Source organism: Lissotriton helveticus, chromosome 10 (assembly GCF_964261635.1).
Source record: "Lissotriton helveticus chromosome 10, aLisHel1.1, whole genome shotgun sequence".
Lineage (NCBI taxonomy): Eukaryota > Metazoa > Chordata > Amphibia > Caudata > Salamandridae > Lissotriton > Lissotriton helveticus.
The window spans coordinates 16,546,315-16,566,492 of record NC_136071.1 but is presented as its reverse complement, the minus strand read 5'-3'; the positions used below and the strand labels follow the sequence as shown (position 1 = coordinate 16,566,492).

General features: G+C 48.4%; 1 protein-coding gene across 1 annotated transcript in view; it reads right to left on the bottom strand.

The window, feature by feature from the left end:
* ATP2B3 (ATPase plasma membrane Ca2+ transporting 3) overlaps positions 1 to 20,178 on the bottom strand; it is a 633,319-nt gene that overhangs the window by 28,798 nt on the left and 584,343 nt on the right. Inside the window, exons 17-21 of the mRNA XM_078664571.1 lie at positions 12,691 to 12,882; positions 9,624 to 9,837; positions 7,810 to 8,021; positions 6,653 to 6,760; positions 4,029 to 4,211 (exon numbers count right to left, since the gene is read on the bottom strand). Of these exons, the coding sequence (XP_078520697.1) occupies positions 4,029 to 4,211; positions 6,653 to 6,760; positions 7,810 to 8,021; positions 9,624 to 9,837; positions 12,691 to 12,882 (909 nt within the window). The remainder of the gene's footprint in view (positions 1 to 4,028; positions 4,212 to 6,652; positions 6,761 to 7,809; positions 8,022 to 9,623; positions 9,838 to 12,690; positions 12,883 to 20,178) is intronic.

The following is a 20,178-nucleotide window of genomic DNA, read 5'->3' as shown; positions in this document are numbered from 1 at the left end:
TACTGCATTGAGGGCTCCTGCAAGCTTACAGGCCGCCACCATTATGGTGTTAAAGAAGATTGTTATCAATCTAGATTTCAGTCAGAGCCTGATGCCGAGTGTTGTCTTGCCGATGTTGAACATTGGCTAGTGTGGGAACGGAATGATACGTAAGTGACCTCCTTATTTCATTGGCCTTGTCGGCTGCCTTTCATACAGTTGGTGAATTCTTTCCAGAGCCCAGCAAAGGGAGTTTCTCGGCATCACAGTACATGTGAAGAAATGGATGCTCGCCTTACTGACTTGGAGGTAAGGGGTGGTCCAGACGGGGTAGGTGGGTCTCATCCAAGTCTCATTGGGACATTACTCTCACCAGTACTAATTAACATATGTATGCAGCTCCAGGTTAGGTTACTGCAGAAGGTAGGTTTCCAGATGTACGCTGAGGAAACTGCTGATGGAGCAAGTGGAGGGAAGGTCTGAGTCCACCATGACAGAATGCCTAATTGAAACCCAGGCCTGGATGTACCAAAGAAAGCTCAACTTAAACCACTCCAGACTGGCCGTCATGCCAGTGGGTGTCACCTGCTACGCCAGTATGATTCCAGCGATTGTCATCAATGCAACCAGCGTTTTGGATGTAACTTGCCATGAAGATGACAGTGGGGATGAACTCTTGCAAGTATCACCCTGTGAATGGCAAAACATTCTACTATCTCTTGCTGCTTGATATGGAAGTAATATCTGCACTGATCTGAGCCATCTCTGTGTCAACGTGTATACCGGCTGCCCTGGATATGTCTTCACTGATATGCAGTGGGTTATAGCAGGTCCAGGATGATGTCTGTGCCCTGAAAGGTATTGGGGATTGAGTTGTAACAACTGCCTGGTTGCATCCTGAAGGGAGCAGAATCTTAATGTATTCCATAGAGGTTGAGCTTCCCCACATAGGGCCTGATTACGATGTCTGTGAGTGACACCGACGGCTCGTCGGTGACGGCCCCACCGACATTGGCCCCTGCGGGCTGCCTGCTGTATTACAATGTGGCTGGTGATGGCACCTGGCGAGGGACCGTCCGCCGTGCTTGTCGGACCGTTGGAGGGTCAGTAATCTCTACAATAGGGGCGGCCCCTCTTCAGGCACCGACGTGGGGATTACAATCTTCGTTTCCTCCTGCCCTTTCATGGTGGTTCCCCTTACCTTGAAAAGGCAGGTGGAAAGTGACTTTGGATGCCCCTAGATGGTCCCCCCTTTCCCTGGGCCTCTGAAATGCACTGTGTGGCAGGCACCACATAGTGCCTGTCACAAGGTGCAGGGATGTTTACAAACATGTCTTTTGGCATTGGGGCTTGTGCTGCGGCCCTTTTCCGGGCCTCAGTACAAGTCTTAATGATAAGAGGCATGTTTCCGACAGCCTCCATTGGCGGTTGGATCATAATTTGGCGGGCAGGACCACTGACTCTCCGTCGGCCGTTTCCGCAACAGTGGCAGTCGGATACTCGTCTGACCGCCATCATTATCAGCTCCTAATTGTAGCACTTGAATGAGGTGCAATGACTCCCAAAAATCTGTAGCATAACACAACAGTGGATGTGGTCACAACAGGTCTAACATTTCAAACCGATTTCATCAAACAAAGGAACATTTTGAAATTCCAAGCTGTACCAAACGATCATCAGTTAAGAATGACCTGGAATACAAAATGCATCCAACATCATTAACCAAGGACTCATTATGGGACCTAAAACCAACCACTCATCATCAGACCAAGGGACAATTTGGAATTGAAAACCCAATAAGACCTCATCAAATAAAGGGGCATTCCAACATTCAAACATCATCAGATATTGAAGAAAAATGGCATTCAAGAGCCCAAAGTAAACAAAAAAATAAACAATCAAAGGAACATTATGAAGTCCATAACCTAAAATGAACGAATTCAACAAATAGAGGGACATTGAGAAATTTTAAACGAGCCCCTGCTCTAACAAACCAAGCGACTAAAACCCTAACCAACATCAAACTAAGAGGCATTCTGGGATCTACATTCCAAATAAAACATCAAGAAGCAAAGGCACATTCTGTACCCGGAAAAACAACCAGACACTGTAGAAAGAAGCATGATGACATCTCTACTGCCATGATTCTTGGACATTGATGATCAGATATAAGGAAGTACAATTGCTTCTTTTCCCAGGACAGCCCCTGCAGACAGGTCATTTTTAGAATGATAACACAGTTGATCTCGACCACCAGCCAACATCACCAAACAAAGATATTTAGAGTTGGGCGGAATGTTTCATTCCACCCTTGGAATTTGGTGACTCTGTGTTACTATTGTAACACGGAGTCCTTGCCGAATTCTGCCAGTTGCCGTGTGGTGGAATTTTTTCCTCGTGAGGCCCCAGAAATGCTCACAAGGGTACCAAGACAAAATATCGAATTCAAAATATAGAATTACCAAAATATCGAAGTCAAAATTTAGAATGGACAAAATATCGAATGAACAGAATATAGTGGTGAAAAATATCGAATTGAAGGTAAGTAATTTAATATCGAATAGTATTTTTACCCCTACGCTATCCAACGCTTTCCCTACTGTTGCACTCTCTGGAGTGGGAATAGTAATTTTTACCCCTACGCTATCCAACGCTTTCCCTACTGTTGCACTCTCTTGAGTGGGAATAGTAAATGTTATATTTATTATTTCATTAATTTTACATTACTTTTAAGACATTTAAAAAAATTCGATATTTTGACTAACTATATTTTTTTAAACTATATTTTTGATTCAATATTTTTGTACTTACCTGTTTGTAGATAGGAATTCGATATTTTTGCATTCTATATTTTGTCTTCGATATTTTGGTAATTCTATATTTGTGAATTCTATATTATGTCAGTGATTCGCTTCCCCTAACGCCTTTTGTAAGACAGGCGGATGCGGTAAGAGGGTTACTTCTTGAGTAGATTTGCTGCAGCTCTAGTAGATTTTACTACTCTAGCGGTATCAAAATCACCCTGAATAGCCACGCGCTCTTGTCCACCGTATAGTGCTGTTCACGCTGCTCGCGCTACTGGTGCTAACTTGCAGAGCGAGCAGTGCGACACGCATATTTTCTGCCAGTGGGCAGAACTTCACGGAATCTCGTTGAGTTTTTATGTAACTCTTGTGAGGTTCGTCCACCCCTATAGATATTCTGAAATCACAAATCCAACCCATCGTTATTAAACAAAGAAACTTTCTGGAAACCAGCCAAAATGACCTTAAACAAAAGGGCTTTCTGGAATCCAACACCCAACTAGGAAACAAACACAGGCATATTCCAGAATCTAGAACCCTATCAAGCAAGGGGCATTCTGGAATCACATGTTGGTCATTCAGTCTTAGGATTGGGAACTTGATATATTTCCTTTAAACAGAGGCCCTTTTAATTGTATCGGGGTTAAATAAGACTAAGGAAAAATACATTAAAGTGACTTTTAGCAGATTTTAGGTGATGCTACCTTGTCGAGAGGCATGCCACGCTGTCAATCATGTAAAAACACCCCTTCACATGAAGTTGCCTGATAAGATGTTTTAACCTGTGAATCATAAACAGAAAATGAACATACTAAAACATCCAATCTACAACTGAGAATGAATTCTTTTGGTGCTGTTCAAGCGATTTTATCTCGCTTGTCGTGTAGCCAAATTAGATTCATAGCAAAAAATAAATCTAAAACTTGGAGCTTGTTTCATGAAGGTAGTGGATGCGTAAATAAGGAAAGAATGGGATACTTATGTTAGTCCCCAACTTTCCTTGTCTTACGACTTGACCTAGGAGGAAAAACAAAGTTATTTGTGGCAGCAAATGATTCCATATCATTCAGATTGATACTGGCAGCATTCTGGAGCCACTGTCGAGTGTCGAGAAGATGTGAAGTCTTTTAGGACATTTAGAGTGTTCAAAACTAGATACTGTTACTTAAAGGAATATAAACCACCCTTTAAGTGGTGTCCACAAATGCTTTGGGTTTGGTTGCTGGATCAGCCCACACTCCATACCTGTGTCTGGATCCGGTTGAGCCCACGGAACCAGAGGATCTGACCACGTCGAAGCTCCCGCTCAGCATGGTCAATCTCTTCCTCATCCTCAGCCATTTCCTCATCGGTCATCTCGTCCTTTCCGGGACCGTGGCCAGCCTCTTTCAGACACTTCAGGTGGCTGGTGGGGATTGTGGCAATCAACTGTTCAGAAGAAACAAAGCCAAGGGGCAAACAGAAGGAGAAACACAATGAGAACGCAAAACATGTCTTGCCTTCTAGTTCCTATCAAGCAGAAAACAAGTGTAAGTGCTACTATGATATATAAGGCGTTTGTTCTCTTTTACCACCACTTGACTGCAGAGATACTTGTCCATTTGAGGTAGTATTCGGCAGAGACAGAGTGGGAGGTTGCCAAAACCCAAGGAAAGGTCTGGGAACTGAAACAAGCAATGAAAAATGTTTTGCCACCAGCTCTCTTTGTCAATAACCAGACGGAGAGAGCAGACATGTCCAGCTTTAGAGTACATGAAATGCAGGAGTTGTTTGAGGAAGTCTCCTTCTTTGCCCTACAACCTCCCTCTCTGGTGTCCAAACATTCATGTATGTGCCTGGATCAATGTGGTGTGTAGCACCCTCTGTGCTGCTTTTATTTGTAGATGGCTTGAGAATTCCACAGTCCAAGTTTCCTGGGAAGTAGCAACTTTCCAGTCTACCGCACGGTTTGAATGTACCTCTCAATGCCCCACTACCTCTATCATCTACTATGGCAGATTACAGGCTGTAAACTAGTTTCTACATTCATACATGTTTCCCTCACTTTATGCCTCTGGGCCCAGTTTCAGGTGCAGAACAAAACAAGCATTGGTAATGCTACTAGGTCTGGCTATAAATGCATGTTGTATGGTAGTATGATGCATTACAAGTAAATAGTAAAATATTCAGAACGTTTTGAATTAAACATCAAATATAAGATTGTGCTGAATGATTGCACATCAAAATGGATATAATACTGATTTTCTGATGCATCTACCAGAGGTGAGATGACTATGTTCTTCCTGAAAGTTACACCAGAGGACTGTTTCCTTGTTAGAGGCATTTAAAAGGGGTTTTCATTTCACACTACAAGCTCTGTTGGAGTTCTTCAAGTAAGGTTGTATTGAATACTTTTATACCACCCGCAGGCTAACGGATTAGATGAGAGGCTCAACAGAATCATTAATCTGTTACAACCAGTGGAGTGCCAGCGGATTGAGCATACATTCCATTCTATGCAATAGGTGATTCAACAGAAATATGTTCCTGGGATGACTTTGGATAGTCAAGGACCTAGGAAATGTGTTTTGGAATTAGAAGAACTTTTACAACCACATAAAAAGATTAGATAGAAAACCCCAAAACATTATTATCAGAACGAGGCAGATGAAGTTATTATTATGACTGCTAGTGCTTTAGTCACAGTGCACACACCAGTTTGGTAAATTTAAGGAATGGCTACAGCGTTCAAGAATTGTCCAATCATGCTGGGAGGCTGACCTGTGGCAAATGGTGGTCTAAAGAACACATTGTGATCTGGTCTGGAGCAAGCAATTTGCAAAAGCACATGTCCAATAATGCTATGTTTGCAGACTGGCACTATGTCAGCAAATGTAGGGTTTGGGCTCATAGGCATATAAAAGAAAAAACATATAGTTGTACTTTACTCTTAGTGTGCCTTGGCACTTTGTGGATTGGGTGAAATTTGGAATTATGCACAAATGAAAAGGTGTTTGCCTACTAGTTCTTACTTTTGTAATTTATTTTTGACTTCACTCCATATTACGTCAAGCACCATATGTGACCCACTACTGGTACTGCAACAATATTTAAAGTTAATTTACATTTATATTTTACAATAAAATATTTGTAATCCTTTCTATAGAATAACACATTTTAGTAATTTCCCCTCTACTTTCCCGCAGGGAAATTCCCGCCATCTGGCAGAGATCATTCTCCAAAGACATGTGCTAAAGTACTAGTTGTAACTTTATACTTAGAAATCCTACGGTAGGAGACTCCACATCCTGATTTAAGGGGGGTAAATGTAGGGGGACAAATGTAAGTCTACACCTAGCTGTAAATATACACTCTGAAATGTTGAATAGCAAAAAAGTGAAGTCTTACACCTGGGTGTCACCGTGAATATAAGTGTGAGTAGATTCTGATGTGTAGATTTACCTTTGTGACTAGGCCCATAAAAGAACAAGTGGACTTCACCACTCAAACTACTCCTAGACAAACCATGAAAAGACATAAAAATATTAGTAAAGCAGGCCTGTGGCCATCAGAGAATGGGATGTTTAGACTCTTGTGTGTGGGCAAAGCCTTGTCTTCTAAGGCCTGGTCCCACAATTTCATGTCCCTGAGATAAAATTTTATATGATCGGATAAAGATATTGTTTCTTCAAAAATCCTTATATTGGGTATTTCAAAGTGTTTTAGCATTGCTCTAGTGCAAAACACACTTCAAATGAGCCTACTGCTTCTATTTGAGAGACACCAACTCCTTCGCTGGAGAACATACAGTGACAACCCCCACTCGCTGCCGCAATCTTAGTGTGGGCCCAAGTGAGTGTCTAAGAAGATTAGAAAAGTGAGATGCTCACCTGCCCCCAGACAAGCTCCCCCACTCCCACAAACAGGCACCAGAGCCACTGCTCTGCATTCAGAGGCGCGCAGCTGAAGGGCTTCCCTCCAAACTGCACGATCACAATCTGCAAGAAAGAGAAAAAGGGGGTTCAGAGGAAAAGCACCCCAAGACCAAATGGTATCTATTCAACAGCCTTAAGAAGCATGTGAAGAAATGAGCACCTCTTTGATGAGGCCTCACAAACATTTACAATGTAACATCTACAAATACTGGTATTTGTTTGCAATTTTTTTATATTTGTTTTTTTAGTACTTGTTTGTATTTTATTCTTTTCTTCCACCTCACAATCCTTTGAGTTCTAACATCCTCCTTTTGAATTGCTCTGTAAATTTAAAATGATACGCAAACAGTGTTTGCGCCCAACTTGAAATCATGGATTGTGCGTGAACTTGTGACATTCTACTTTCAGGCTCACCACCACTCCTCCAGTCCTTGAGACATTCTACACTCAGGCTCACCACCACTTCTCCAGTCCTTGAGACATTCTACACTCAGGCTCACCACCACTCCTCCAGTCCTTGAGACATTCTACACTCAGGCTCACCACCACTCCTCCAGTCCTTGAGACATTCTACACTCAGGCTCACCACCACTCCTCCAGTCCTTGAGACATTCTACACTCAGACTCACCACCACTCCTCCAGTCCTTGAGACATTCTACACTCAGGCTCACCACCACTCCTCCAGTCCTTGAGACATTCTACACTCAGGCTCACCACCACTCCTCCAGTCCTTGAGACATTCTACACTCAGGCTCACCACCACTCCTCCAATCCTTGAGACATTCTACACTCAGGATCACCACCACTCCTCCAGGCTTTGAGACAATCTACACCCAGGCTTACCACAACTCCTCCAGTCCTTGGGACCTACCCCACCCAGGCTCACCACCACTCCTCCAGTCCTTGAGACTTTCTACACTCAGGCTCACCACCACTCACCACCACTCCCCCAGGCTTTGAGACATTCTACACTCAGGCTCACCACCACTCCTCAAGTCCTTGGGGCATTCTACACTCAGGCTCACCACCACTCCTCCAGTCCTTGAGACATTCTACACTCAGGCTCACCACCACTCCTCAGGTCCTTGGGGCATTCTACACTCAGGCTCACCTGAACGCCAAAAGTGCCCAGCACGATGGAGCAGAAGATGGGGTTGCTGAAAATGCCGTCAAAGACATTTCTCTCGCCGTGGATCTTGCGGGCATTAATCTCGTTGAAGAGCTGCATCAGGACGAAGGTGTTGAAGATGATGGTGTAGTGCTCTGATGGGGGAGAGTGGAGGGGAGCGTTCCGGCCGCAGTCGATATCAAACACCAGTTCACCTGGAAATGCAGAGATGGGGAGGAAAAGGGTATGGAAGACATCTCTGAGGAGAGAAGCGAAGCTCAGGAGTGCTTTAAATTCACAAACCCTATTATGGTCCAGCAAGAGAAACAGGACTGCTGGTCAGTAGGAAAGTATGTTTTTTTGTGCAGACTCCTCTTCAGTTGCCATACTATTCCATAGGTTGTTAAGAACCCATGATCTGATGACATAGCAGGGCTCTGCTGAGTCCAGAGCCTTCAAGATCTGGAAAGCCACAATGATAGCCCTGCTATCTGAGGCCTGAGTCTGTAAGGTTGGTGTAAGCAGAGATGGCTTTGATGTGTGAGGAATTACTGAAATCTGTGTAACCTGAGAATAGCTCAGCTGTCTGGGTCATTTGTTTAACTTGAAAGATACCTTTGTTGTCTGAGATCTTGCTGAGAACTGTTTAATGTTGGCGATAGATCTGTTTTTTGAGGATTCAGCCAAGTAATATCTTTGTAACCTGGGGGATAGTTATGCTGCCTCAGACTTTCAGGTGTTTATAACCTTAGTGGTGGCTCTCTTGTCTGTTGCTGTCCCTGAGTCGATAAAATGTGCTTAACAACTCTAAGGCTACTTTATTTGGTAAAGGCTGGTCACCTCAGACCTCCTAGCGTAAGGTCTCTGTGCAGAGAGGGGCTGCTGTTTGTCTGAGACTTTGGTCTGTTTGTTCAATATAAAGTGAGAGATACCTTTGCTACCTAAGCAGAGGGGAGAGGAGTTGGCCTAACGGCTAGGGTGGTCAACCTCGAATCTGGGGAACTGGGTTTGAGTCTAGGCAATGACGCTGAACATCCTGTGAATCTGGACAAATCACTTAATCTCCCCGTGCCTGACAAAATGAATGTGTCATCATGTAATGCAAATGGTGCTATGTAAAGCGCTCTGATACCTGATTCGGGTCAAGTTTGCACGATATAAAACTCTGGAAAAAAAACTGCAAAGTTTGCTATGTGTGCAGAATATGCTCCACATCTCAGATCCTTTAAGAGGTGTGCAATTTAGGTAACATATCTGCTCTCTGGGAATGTTCGATGGAAGTCACCTGAGGGTTGTTTCCGCTTTGTACATTGACTGAGAGTTGAGTAAGTTGAAGGATGGCTCTAGTGTTTGTCATTACTCAGAGACTTGTACTCTGAGGTGCAGCTGTCCTATCTGGGATTGTACAATATGTGTAATTTGAGTGAGAGCTCTGCTGTCCCAGCTCACAGTCTCAAGGTGTAACAAGGGATGCAGTTAAATAAGTATCACATTATGATAAATACATGCATCAGTGAAAATAGGATGGGCTGGATTATGATCTTGGTGGGCAGGATACTTGGTCACAACAGTGGCGGGTATCCCGTCCGCCGAAATATAAATGCTATAGGATATAATGGGATTTATATTTCGGCTGATTGGATATCAGTCACCGTTGTGACCGAGTCACCCATCCACCAAGGTCTAAATCAGGCTCTATGTCTTTAAGATGTAACAAAGATGCTATTTAGTGCAGGGTGGACCCAATGAGGCATGGTTGCCCTATCTCAGGCGAGATCCCACAGTTCCCAGTAGAGAATCACTTGTTGCCCACATACCCACGAACAGCAACGAGAAGATGATGACAAGCTGGTACACCGCATGGCCGAGGATGTTCTTCATCATTGTGCGGGATATGAGGGGCTTGTTCCGGCCGTAGGGTTTGCGCAGCAGTAAAGACTCCGTCGGCGGCTCAGTGGCGAGAGCCAGGGATGCGAAGGTGTCCATGATGAGGTTAACCCACAGCATCTGGACAGCTTTTAGAGGGGAGTCCTGAGGGTGGAGATCAGAGAAGAAGGTGAGGTGCACAACAAGACATGAGACTCATCCTCTGATGATACCATTCAAAACTGGACCACAAGCTCTTCCGCAGCCAGGGTGAGTGAAGACCGTCTACACTCAGCCTGAGCTCACTTAAGAGCAGCACTAATGTATGTCTGCAGTGGTACACGGGTGCTGCTACATGACATGGCTCCCCTCAGGGCGGTGCAACCCCACATTAATAGTAATCAATGCATGTTTACTAAAACAATAGTCAATACAAAAAATTCATAGAATGGGGGATTGCATTTGGGGTAAGCTGGAAACCTTTGGGTGTCAGTAATGATGACCAAAGTGTTTCCAGATATTGGCGTAGATACCAGAAGGTGTAGAATTAAGTATCTTTGACGTCCTGCACTACCGTGAGATGTATTCCAGTAGACACGCTTGAAGTGAGTGCTGTAGACCACGACTACCCAAGCTGCAGTGCACGAGAGCAGCAAAAAGATCTGTGAATTAGAGATTGTCAAATGTGGTAGGCTTCAGTGTTAGAAAGTATTTCAAACTTCAGAGCGGATTAAGATCCAGTCGGCTCCTTCGGACTGGGTCATATTGCTCGGGACAAGGGCAGCAGTGTGTACTCTGCGGTAGAGTATGGCGCAGTGGACCTGACCAAGAGGTTCTTCTTCAGGATCTATTATATTACTGTTGAGTGAACCAGCACGGCGTACTTTGAAGTAGAGTGTAGTAAAGTGGACTAGTCGAGGATTTTCTTCTGTAGGACTCATTATATTACAGTGGAGTAAGTTAGCACTGAGTACTTTGAAGTAGAGTGTAGTGCAGTCGAGTAGCCCTGGACTTTCTTCTGTAGATTGGATTATAATGCAAAGGAGAAGGCCAGCACTCTCTACTTGTAGTACAGTGGACTAGCCCAACACTGTCTTCTTTAGAATAGATCATATTGCAGTGGAGAACCCCAGCGGTGTGTACTTTGAATCAAAGTGCAGTGGATTAGATCAGGATTTTCTATTTTTCAACGTATTGTACTACAGTGGAGAAGGCAAGCACAGTGCAGTGTGAGGTACATTGACAAGTGTTTCATTTGCTAAGGAGTGTTGGCAACAGGATGGACAAGCATTTGCAATGCAATAGGACTCGCTTTTGGGACCTTATAAGTTTTTGGTTATGAAGTACATTATCTTAGGTAAAGCGATTCTGGTATTTTACTGGCCTCTGCTGGTCATTTGCTATCAAGGCATTTAAATAGAGGCAGTTGCTAGAAAAATAAAAATAATAAAATCCTTAAGCAGAAAGCGATTCTGGCATTTTACTGACCTCTGTTGGTCGTTTTCTATCAAAGTAGTTAAATAGAGGCAATTGCTAGAAAAAAAAAACATAGTCCCCAAGTTGCAGCAGCCAAGTACTGGGGCAATACTCCAGAGCCCGCACAAATTACAGACAACAGATCTTCCAGACAGCGCTAGCGCTGTCTAGGCTTGACTTGAAAGGCGCTACAGGACTGAGATCAAATGGGCTCATTAAAGTCCTGTGATAAGCTCTGTTGAGATATTGAAAGGTGAGAGAGGACATTGTCATGGTGCGAGAACCCTGTGTAAATAAAAATGAAGATTTTATTTATTTATTGATTCAAGTTTTTCTACTTGGCGGATATTCTCCAGGCGCAGAGAAGCGGGCAACCTTTTACTGAGGACAGGTGCATTATAAGGCAAAACTGAAATGTTTAGTTAGTTTTAAGTATTTATTTTAATTTCTTCGTTTTTAATACTACATCTTTTTTAACATGTGTCCTTACATTCATTGGCTAACACTGCCACCTAGCGGACTGACACAATCACCACATCAAAATGTAGTTTAAAAAAAAATAATGATCATTTTGCTACAGGTCCCTCCAGCATACCTTTTTTCACCCTCGAAGATGTTGACATATTTTGAATCAGTACTGGACTTTATCCTCATTCAAAAACTGTATGGCGTTCCCCCGGAAAATGCTCATTGAGTAAAACTCAAATTCAGAATGCTGTGAGGACATTAATGGAAGGGAATGATCTATTTGTGCAGGTCTGGTCGATTTTTATGGGGCCTTAATTCATAATTGCACTTTGAGTTTTTAAAAATGTTTTGTGTAGGTTTTAAAAAAATGTGTCTTTTGTTAATATTTTTTATTGGCACACATCTTCTCAGTGGGTGTTTGCTAATTATAACTTGATTGCATTGTATAGCTTTACTTCAATTTTTTTTGTGACAAGATTGCTGCAAAGACATCTTACGGACAGATTTATTTTTAGTTTGTAGTGTCTGTTAACATTTGCAACCCATCACTTGTTTATTTTAGCTCCAACAGATATTTATAATGTATCATATACATTTTATATGGGTCAGTGACACCCTATATGTATGTACACAAAATTGTCTCACCGTGTTTTTAAAGGCACACTCACTTCATCTGGTTGTAAAAGCACTTTGACCTCCTGTGGTATTTTCCATGGCTTGTATTTAAATGCATCTTTGTTGTTTCATATTCCATACACCAGGGCAATTACATTTCTAGGTTGATTGAGCCATGGAAGCCTGTCCCCTGAGTGCGGTGACTGATCACGTGTTTAAAGAACTCTTTGTAGCACAGAACTTGATAGTGGGATGCAGAAGTCATAAGCGGGAGCTAAAGAGGTCCCCATAGCAGTTCCACTCATTCCACTCATTTGAATGGGTCAGAGGCGTCCCCATGTTTGTTCCAGTCTCTGAGACTACACATTGCTGAATGATGCCTGTATTTGTTGATACGGGGACAGTGAATGAACATGAGGAGGGTCACGTGAGCTCCCATACCCATGAGTCCGCACTCACCTGAGTGATGCATGCCCCGGTGAAAGCCACGATGACAGCCACCACGTTGACAGTCAGCTGGAACTGCAGGAACTTGGAGATGCTGTCGTACACATTGCGGCCCCACATCACAGCCTTGACGATGCTGGAGAAGTTGTCATCGGTCAGGATGATGTCGGATGCCTCCTTGGCCACGTCTGTCCCTGCTAAGCCCTAGAAGGAGATACCAAAAGTGACAACTTAGAAAAGCTGTTTCCAAGTGGTGCAGAGCTAAGTCACAGAGCAATGGTGTTGCACAAGCAAGCAGATTAGTGCATCACTGACATTTTTTGGTGCTTCCAAGTAAACCCAGAGTGTTTTTGAAACATATAATGTAAGCATCTTTCATAAGCCCTACAAGCCACTCACGACATTAGCAGCATTTCTGGAAGTCTCTTGGGTCCCTATAGGCCAGTCCCCTTCTTTATATGAGTGTTAACAAGCAGACTGCATTAACACAATTACATCCTGACATGTGAACTGTCGGTTTTCACATACCTTTTATTACACCGAATGTGCCATTAGGGCAGGGTGCGTAAAACGACCTCAGTTAGGGCAGATGGTGTCATTAACTAGTCACAACTGGTAACTGGTCATGTTTTTGTTAGTGACCCTGGTTTACATCTTACTTCTGAATGTTTCATCTCCCTGCCTTGCAGGAGCAGGCCTAACTCCCTTGGTTCCTGCTAGTGCTACCACCTGGAAAGGGTCATACTTTGGACCGTGTGACTAGATGACGTCCTAATCTGTGGCTGAAATATTAATACTCTTTCCTTGCACATATTTTCCTATCTGTACAAATACCACAAAAGTACAGCAAGGATTCCATTTTTCTTTCACTTCCCCCAATTTCTTCCCCAGATTCAGAAATTACTTTGTTCTCAGACTTGATCTGAGACTGCTGTGGCTGCTTCCTGAGATGAGTCAGTGGTCCACGCTGATGCTGGTGTGACGTAGCGACAAGGCGCTGAAAGCCCCCTTAAGAAGGGTCATGTCAGCCTGATATTTTAACCTGCATGGTGGGTGGTACCGGTGTGGCCACGCACATGAACTGCAGCATCAGGGTGGCAGATCCAAGACCCCGCATCAGATGCCTAAGATGTGTCCTACACCCTCCTGCTTCCCCTTGATAAGTCCAATTCTCCAAAGAGCAATTCTCAATGAGTCTGGACCCGGCATCTGGAGCACGCACTTTGTCTTGTGGAAGGTGTCTGCAAGGATTGACGTTAATAAGTGATTAAGCCAGATGCCAGAGCACTAACGTGTAGTGAACCTGATGCCAGAGCACCAACGTGTGGTGAACCTGATGCCAGAGAACATGAGGTGAACCTGATGCCAGAGAACTAACATGAGGTGAACCTGAAGCCAGAGAACTAACATGAGGTGAACCTGATGCCAGAGAACTAACGTGTAGTGAACCTGATGCCAGAGAACTAACATGAGGTGAACCTGAAGCCAGAGAACTAACATGAGGTGAACCTGATGCCAGAGAACTAACGTGTGGTAACCCTGATGCCAGAGAACTAACGTGTGATGAACCTGATGCCAGCGCACTAATGTGTAGTGAACCTGATGCCAGAGAACTAACGTGTGGTGAATCTGATGCCAGAGAACTAACGTGTGATGAACCTGATGCCAGAGCACCAACGTGTGGTGAACCTGATGCCAGAGAACTAATGTGTGATGAACCTGATGCCAGAGAACTAACGTGTGATGAACCTGATGCCAGAGAACTAACATGAGGTGAACCTGATGCCAGAGAACTAACGTGTGATGAACCTGATGCCAGAGAACTAACGTGTGATGAACCTGATGCCAGCGCACTAATGTGTAGTGAACCTGATGCCAGAGAACTAACGTGTGGTGAATCTGATGCCAGAGAACTAACGTGTGATGAACCTGATGCCAGAGCACCAACGTGTGGTGAACCTGATGCCAGAGAACTAATGTGTGATGAACCTGATGCCAGAGAACTAACGTGTGATGAACCTGATGCCAGAGAACTAACATGAGGTGAACCTGATGCCAGAGAACTAACATGAGGTGAACCTGATGCCAGCGCACTAACGTGTAGTGAACCTGATGCCAGAGAACTAACGTGTGATGAACCTGATGCCAGAGAACTAACATGAGGTGAACCTGAAGCCAGAGAACTAACATGAGGTGAACCTGATGCCAGAGAACTAACATGAGGTGAACCTGATGCCAGCGCACTAACGTGTAGTGAACCTGATGCCAGAGAACTAACGTGTGATGAACCTGATGCCAGAGAACTAACGTGTGATGAACCTGATGCCAGCGCACTAATGTGTAGTGAACCTGATGCCAGAGAACTAACGTGTGGTGAATCTGATGCCAGAGAACTAACGTGTGATGAACCTGATGCCAGAGCACCAACGTGTGGTGAACCTGATGCCAGAGAACTAATGTGTGATGAACCTGATGCCAGAGAACTAACGTGTGATGAACCTGATGCCAGAGAACTAACATGAGGTGAACCTGATGCCAGAGAACTAACATGAGGTGAACCTGATGCCAGCGCACTAACGTGTAGTGAACCTGATGCCAGAGAACTAACGTGTGATGAACCTGATGCCAGAGAACTAACGTGTGATGAACCTGATGCCAGCGCACTAACGTGTAGTGAACCTGTTAGACGGGGACCTGGAGGGTCGGCCGAGCACAAGGGGAGAGGCCTCCGGTAAGGGCCGTCCCCAGCGATCGTACAGACAAGTAACTTCCCCCCCACAGATGGACACCACACGAAGATCAGATTAACACCTTTTATAGGCAGTTCTTGAAGTAAGGTAGCACAATACACTGAGATCTGGACACGATGATCCTCTCAATTCTAGTCTCTAGGGGAAGGGGGTAGCGGGACAGTCTTGGTACCCGTAGGTACGGCGGTGGAACGGCGATAGCTCACAATCCTCGAGCTCGGTGTTCGGACGGGTCAGACCGCGGCAGCGCAAGCAGGTCCCGAAGAGGTCGTAGGTGGCAACGGGCCGCGGCAGCGCCTGCAGGTCCCAGCAAGGATGACGGTTACAACGGGCCGCGGCAGCGCCAGCAGGTCCCAACGAGGATGAAGGTTACAACGGGCCGTGGCAGCGCCAGCGGGTCCCACGAGGATGAAGGTTGCAGAAGGCCGCGGCAGTGCCAGCAGGCAGGACAATAGTTCACAAGGCAGGGCTGCGGCAGCGCCAGCAGTCCGTCAAGGATGAGTTCGTCGCGGTGTCTCTCGACTCCAGGATACCACTGCCTTCCTGTTCTGGGGCTGCCTCAGTTATAGGTCTGGCGCTCTTTGATGTCCGGACCCTCGCTCTTGGAGGTCGGGAGGTCCGGGATGAGGGAGTCCAGACACCCAGCAGGGGGGTGGAGCCAGCGCCCGGGGAGGCTGGGGGTGATCGGCACCTGGCGGGAGAGAGCCATCGACACTTCTTACTCCCATTGACCTGCCAAGTGGTCCGTTCACCTCCTGGGTGGATGGTGGTGCCGGGATGTCGGGGCCTGGCCAGGCCCGGGGTTGGGGTCGAGCTGAGGCCACGCGGCCTCGTGGCGCAGGGTCCAAGATGGCGGCTGGCCCGGGCAAGGGTGCTGACGGTGGCCCAGGCCAGGGACACAGGGATTCCCGGGAGCAGACGTCCCATGGGGGGACGGGTTGCGGGTTGCTTCTGCGGGTAGCACCCGGAGGGCCGGTTCCAGGGCCCTGTCATGCGGGGAGGGAGCGAGCCCTTCATGGGGCCTGTCCAACATGCGTCCCCCCCAGCTGAAGGCGGGGAGAGTCACCCATCCTCTTGGGGACTTTCCTCGTCGAGGCGGAAAAAGCGGGACAGGCCATCCGCGTTGGCGTGGTCTTGGCCAGGGCGATGCTCCACAGTGAAGTCCATCCCCTGCAGGGAGATGGACCATCGCAATAGTTTGGGGTTCTCCCCCCGCATTTGCATTAGCCATTGCAGGGGCCGGTGATCTGTTTGTACCCGGAAGTGGGTTCCGGAGAGGTAAGGCCGGAGCTTCTTGAGGGCCCACACTACGGCGAAGGCCTCCCGCTCAATAGTGCTCCAGCGCTGCTCTCGGGGCAGTAGGCGTCTGCTGATGAAGGCCACTGGTTGGTCGACTCCCTCGGGGTTCAGTTGGGAGAGGACGGCCCCAATACCATGGTCGGAGGCATCGGTCTGAACGATGAACTCGCGGCTGTAGTCGGGGGCCTGGAGCACAGGAGCGGTGCACATGGCGGCCTTCAGCTTCTCGAAGGCCGCTTGACAGTCGGGAGTCGAGTTGACTCTTTTTGGGTGGTTCTTAGACGTGAGTTCCGTGAGGGGCCCCACAATGCTGCCATAGTCCTTCACGAACCGCCGGTAGTATCCGGTGAGCCCCAGAAAGGCTCGGACCTCGGTTTGTGTTTCGGGGGGTTGCCAGGACTGAATGGCAGCTACCTTGAGTTGAAGGGGGGCCACCAGACCGCTCCCCACTTGGTGTCCGAGGTAGGACACGGACCCCTGGCCGATTTGGCACTTGCTGGCCTTTATTGTGAGGCCGGCCTGTTGGAGGGCCTGCAGGACCTCTCGGAGGTGGAGGAGGTGGTCTGTCCAGTAGCGGCTGTATACCGCGATGTCGTCCAGGTAGGCGGCGCTGAATTCTTCGAGGCCCGCCAATACCTGGTTCACCAGTCTTTGGAAAGTGGCTGGAGCGTTTTTCATGCCGAATGGCATCACTCTAAAATGGTAGTGCCCATCCGGGGTGGAGAAAGCGGAACGTTCTTGGGCCCTGGGGGTGAGGCCGATCTGCCAGTAGCCCGCTGTCAGGTCGAAGATGCTTAGGTAGCGGGCTGCCCCCATGCGGTCGACTAGTTCATCTGCTCGGGGGATAGGGTGAGCGTCGGTTCGGGTGACCGCGTTCAGACCCCGATAGTCGATGCAGAATCGGAGCTCAGGGGTGGTGCCCGGGGCCGCGGCCTTGGGGACCAGTACGACCGGGCTGGCCCAGGGACTGTCCGAAGGTTCGATGACTCAGAGGGCGAGCATCTTGGAGACTTCTTCTTGGATGCAGGTCCGTACCCGATCCGGTACTCGGTACGCCCGGTGTCGGACAGGAGGACTGTCCCCCGTGTCCACGTCGTGCAGGCACCAGGAGGTGACTCCGGGTGTGAGAGAAAACAGGTCTGCGAACGGCAGCAGGAGGGCCCGACAATCTTGACGCTGCTCCGGGGTCAGGGCCTCGGAGAGTCGGACCCCGTCCACCGAACCATCTCTTTCACGGGTCCTCAGTAGGTCAGGGAGGGGCTCGGAGTCTCCTTCTGCGCCACTGTCGGTAGCCATCAGCAGGCTGAGCTCTGAGCGTGCGAAGTGTGGTTTGAGTCTGTTGGCGTGGAGAACCCGGAGGGGGTTCCGGGGGGATTCCAGGTCGATGAGATAGGTGACGGGGCTCTTGCGCTCAATCACCTTGAAGGGCCCCGTCCATTTGTCCTGCAAGGCACACGGTTCGATGGGGGACATCACCCATACCTGCTGACCCGGTTCAAACTCGATGGAGGAGGCATGTTGATCGTACCACTTCTTCATGTCCTCTTGACTGGCCTCAAGATTGGCTTTGGCGATCTCCCTGAATCGCCGGGTCTGATTGCGGAGGGTCAGGAGGTACTTGTAGACGTCTGGAGGGGTTTTTAGGGGGGCCATTTCCCATTCCTCCTTCACTAGGCTGAGAGGCCCGCGAACGGGGTGTCCATACAGGAGTTCGAAGGGGCTGAAGCCGAGGGACTTCTGGGGGACTTCTCTGTAGGCGAAGAGGAGGCACGGTAGTAGCACGTCCCACTGGCGGCGTAGGGGTTCTTCTAGCCCCATGATCATCCCCTTGAGAGTGCGGTTGAACCGCTCGACCAGTCCGTTTCCCTGGGGGTGATAGGGGGTTGTGAATCGGTAAGTGACCCCGCACTGCTGCCAGAGGGATTTCATATACTTTGAAATAAAGTTCGTACCCCTGTCGCTGACGACTTCCCGGGGGAAGCCCACTCGAGAAAAGATCCCCATTAAGGCTCGACCCACTACTGGGGCTGTTATCGTACGGAGGGGGACCGCTTCAGGATAGCGGGTGGCGTGGTCCACCAGGACCAGGATGAAGCGATGCCCTTGTGCTGTTGGGGGGCCAGGGGCCCCACAATGTCTATTCCCACCCTTTTGAACGGGGTGGTCACCACGGGGAATGGTTGTAGGGGTGCCTTGAGTTTGCGGCCGCTCTTCCCGCTGGCCTGGCAGGTCTGGCAGGACCGGCAGTGGTTGGAGACGTCATTTCTCATTTTGGGCCAAAAAAAGTGAGTCACTAGGCGGTGGTAGGTTTTGTCTTGCCCCAGGTGCCCAGCCAGGGGGACATCATGGGCCAAGTTCAACAGGAAGTCTCTGAAGTGGAGGGGCACCACCAGCACTCGACCGACCCCCAGCTCTGCGATTCTCTGCTCGCTGTACAAGAGATCATTGTCCCAATAAACCCAGTGGGCCCCGGTGGTGTCTCCTTGGCCCTGGGCGAGCGCTTGCTGTCGCAGTCCCTCGAGGGAGGGACAGGTCTTTTGCTCCTGCCGGAACTGTTCTTGGGTGGGCCCCCCTTCTTGACGCCACTGAGCCAGGTCGGGAAGTTCGGGGGGCTGTGCGGACCCCTCTGGGGTTGGTTCCGGGTGGTCGGTATGGATGGAGTCTTCTTCGGGAGCGATCGGGGGAGGAGGTGCGGACCATTCGGGTTCTTCCGGTCCAGGGATGGTGCGGGTGGCCATGGACCGGGTGGTCACGCACGCCCAGTCCGGGAGACCCAACATCCCCAGATGCTCTCTTCTTTCAACAGCTGCCCACGGGGAGCTCTCGAGATCGTTCCCCAGGAGGCAGTCCACGGGGGCATCGTCGCGGACAGTTACTTTTAGCATGCCGGACACTCCTCCCCATTCGAAGGGGACGCAGGCCATCCGACACAGGCTCTCCGAATTGTCCGCCGATCGGACGGGGCAAAGAACGTTTGGCAGGATTTGTTCTGGGGTCACCAGGTGACAGCGGACGGCCGTCACACTGGCCCCGGTGTCACGCAGGGCTTTGGCCTTGCGCCCATTTATGCTCACCCATTGGCTGTACTTCCGAGTGTTGGCTGGCAGGGGAGTCCGCGGGACCATGTCTCTTCCCCCTAGGCAGGCCAGGGTCATGGCGGCAGGTTCCCACTCGAACTGCTCCGACTCGTATGCTTCAGTGCCTTCGGAGACTTGTTCTTCTCCTAGGACGGCGGCCGCCACCTGGCGGGGCCCGGGCGCCGGGTTCTTCGGGCAGGTCGGGTCACTGGCGTAGTGGCCGACTCGCTGGCATCGGTGACACGTAACGTTGGCTCGGAACCCCGGTCGCATCGGGGGGTTGCCCCGGCCGGCCGGGGGCGGGGCGTTGTTGGCGGGAGCGGCCGGGACGGCGTCTCTGCCCCGGCCCTGTCCTCCTCCTCCTCCTCGGGGAC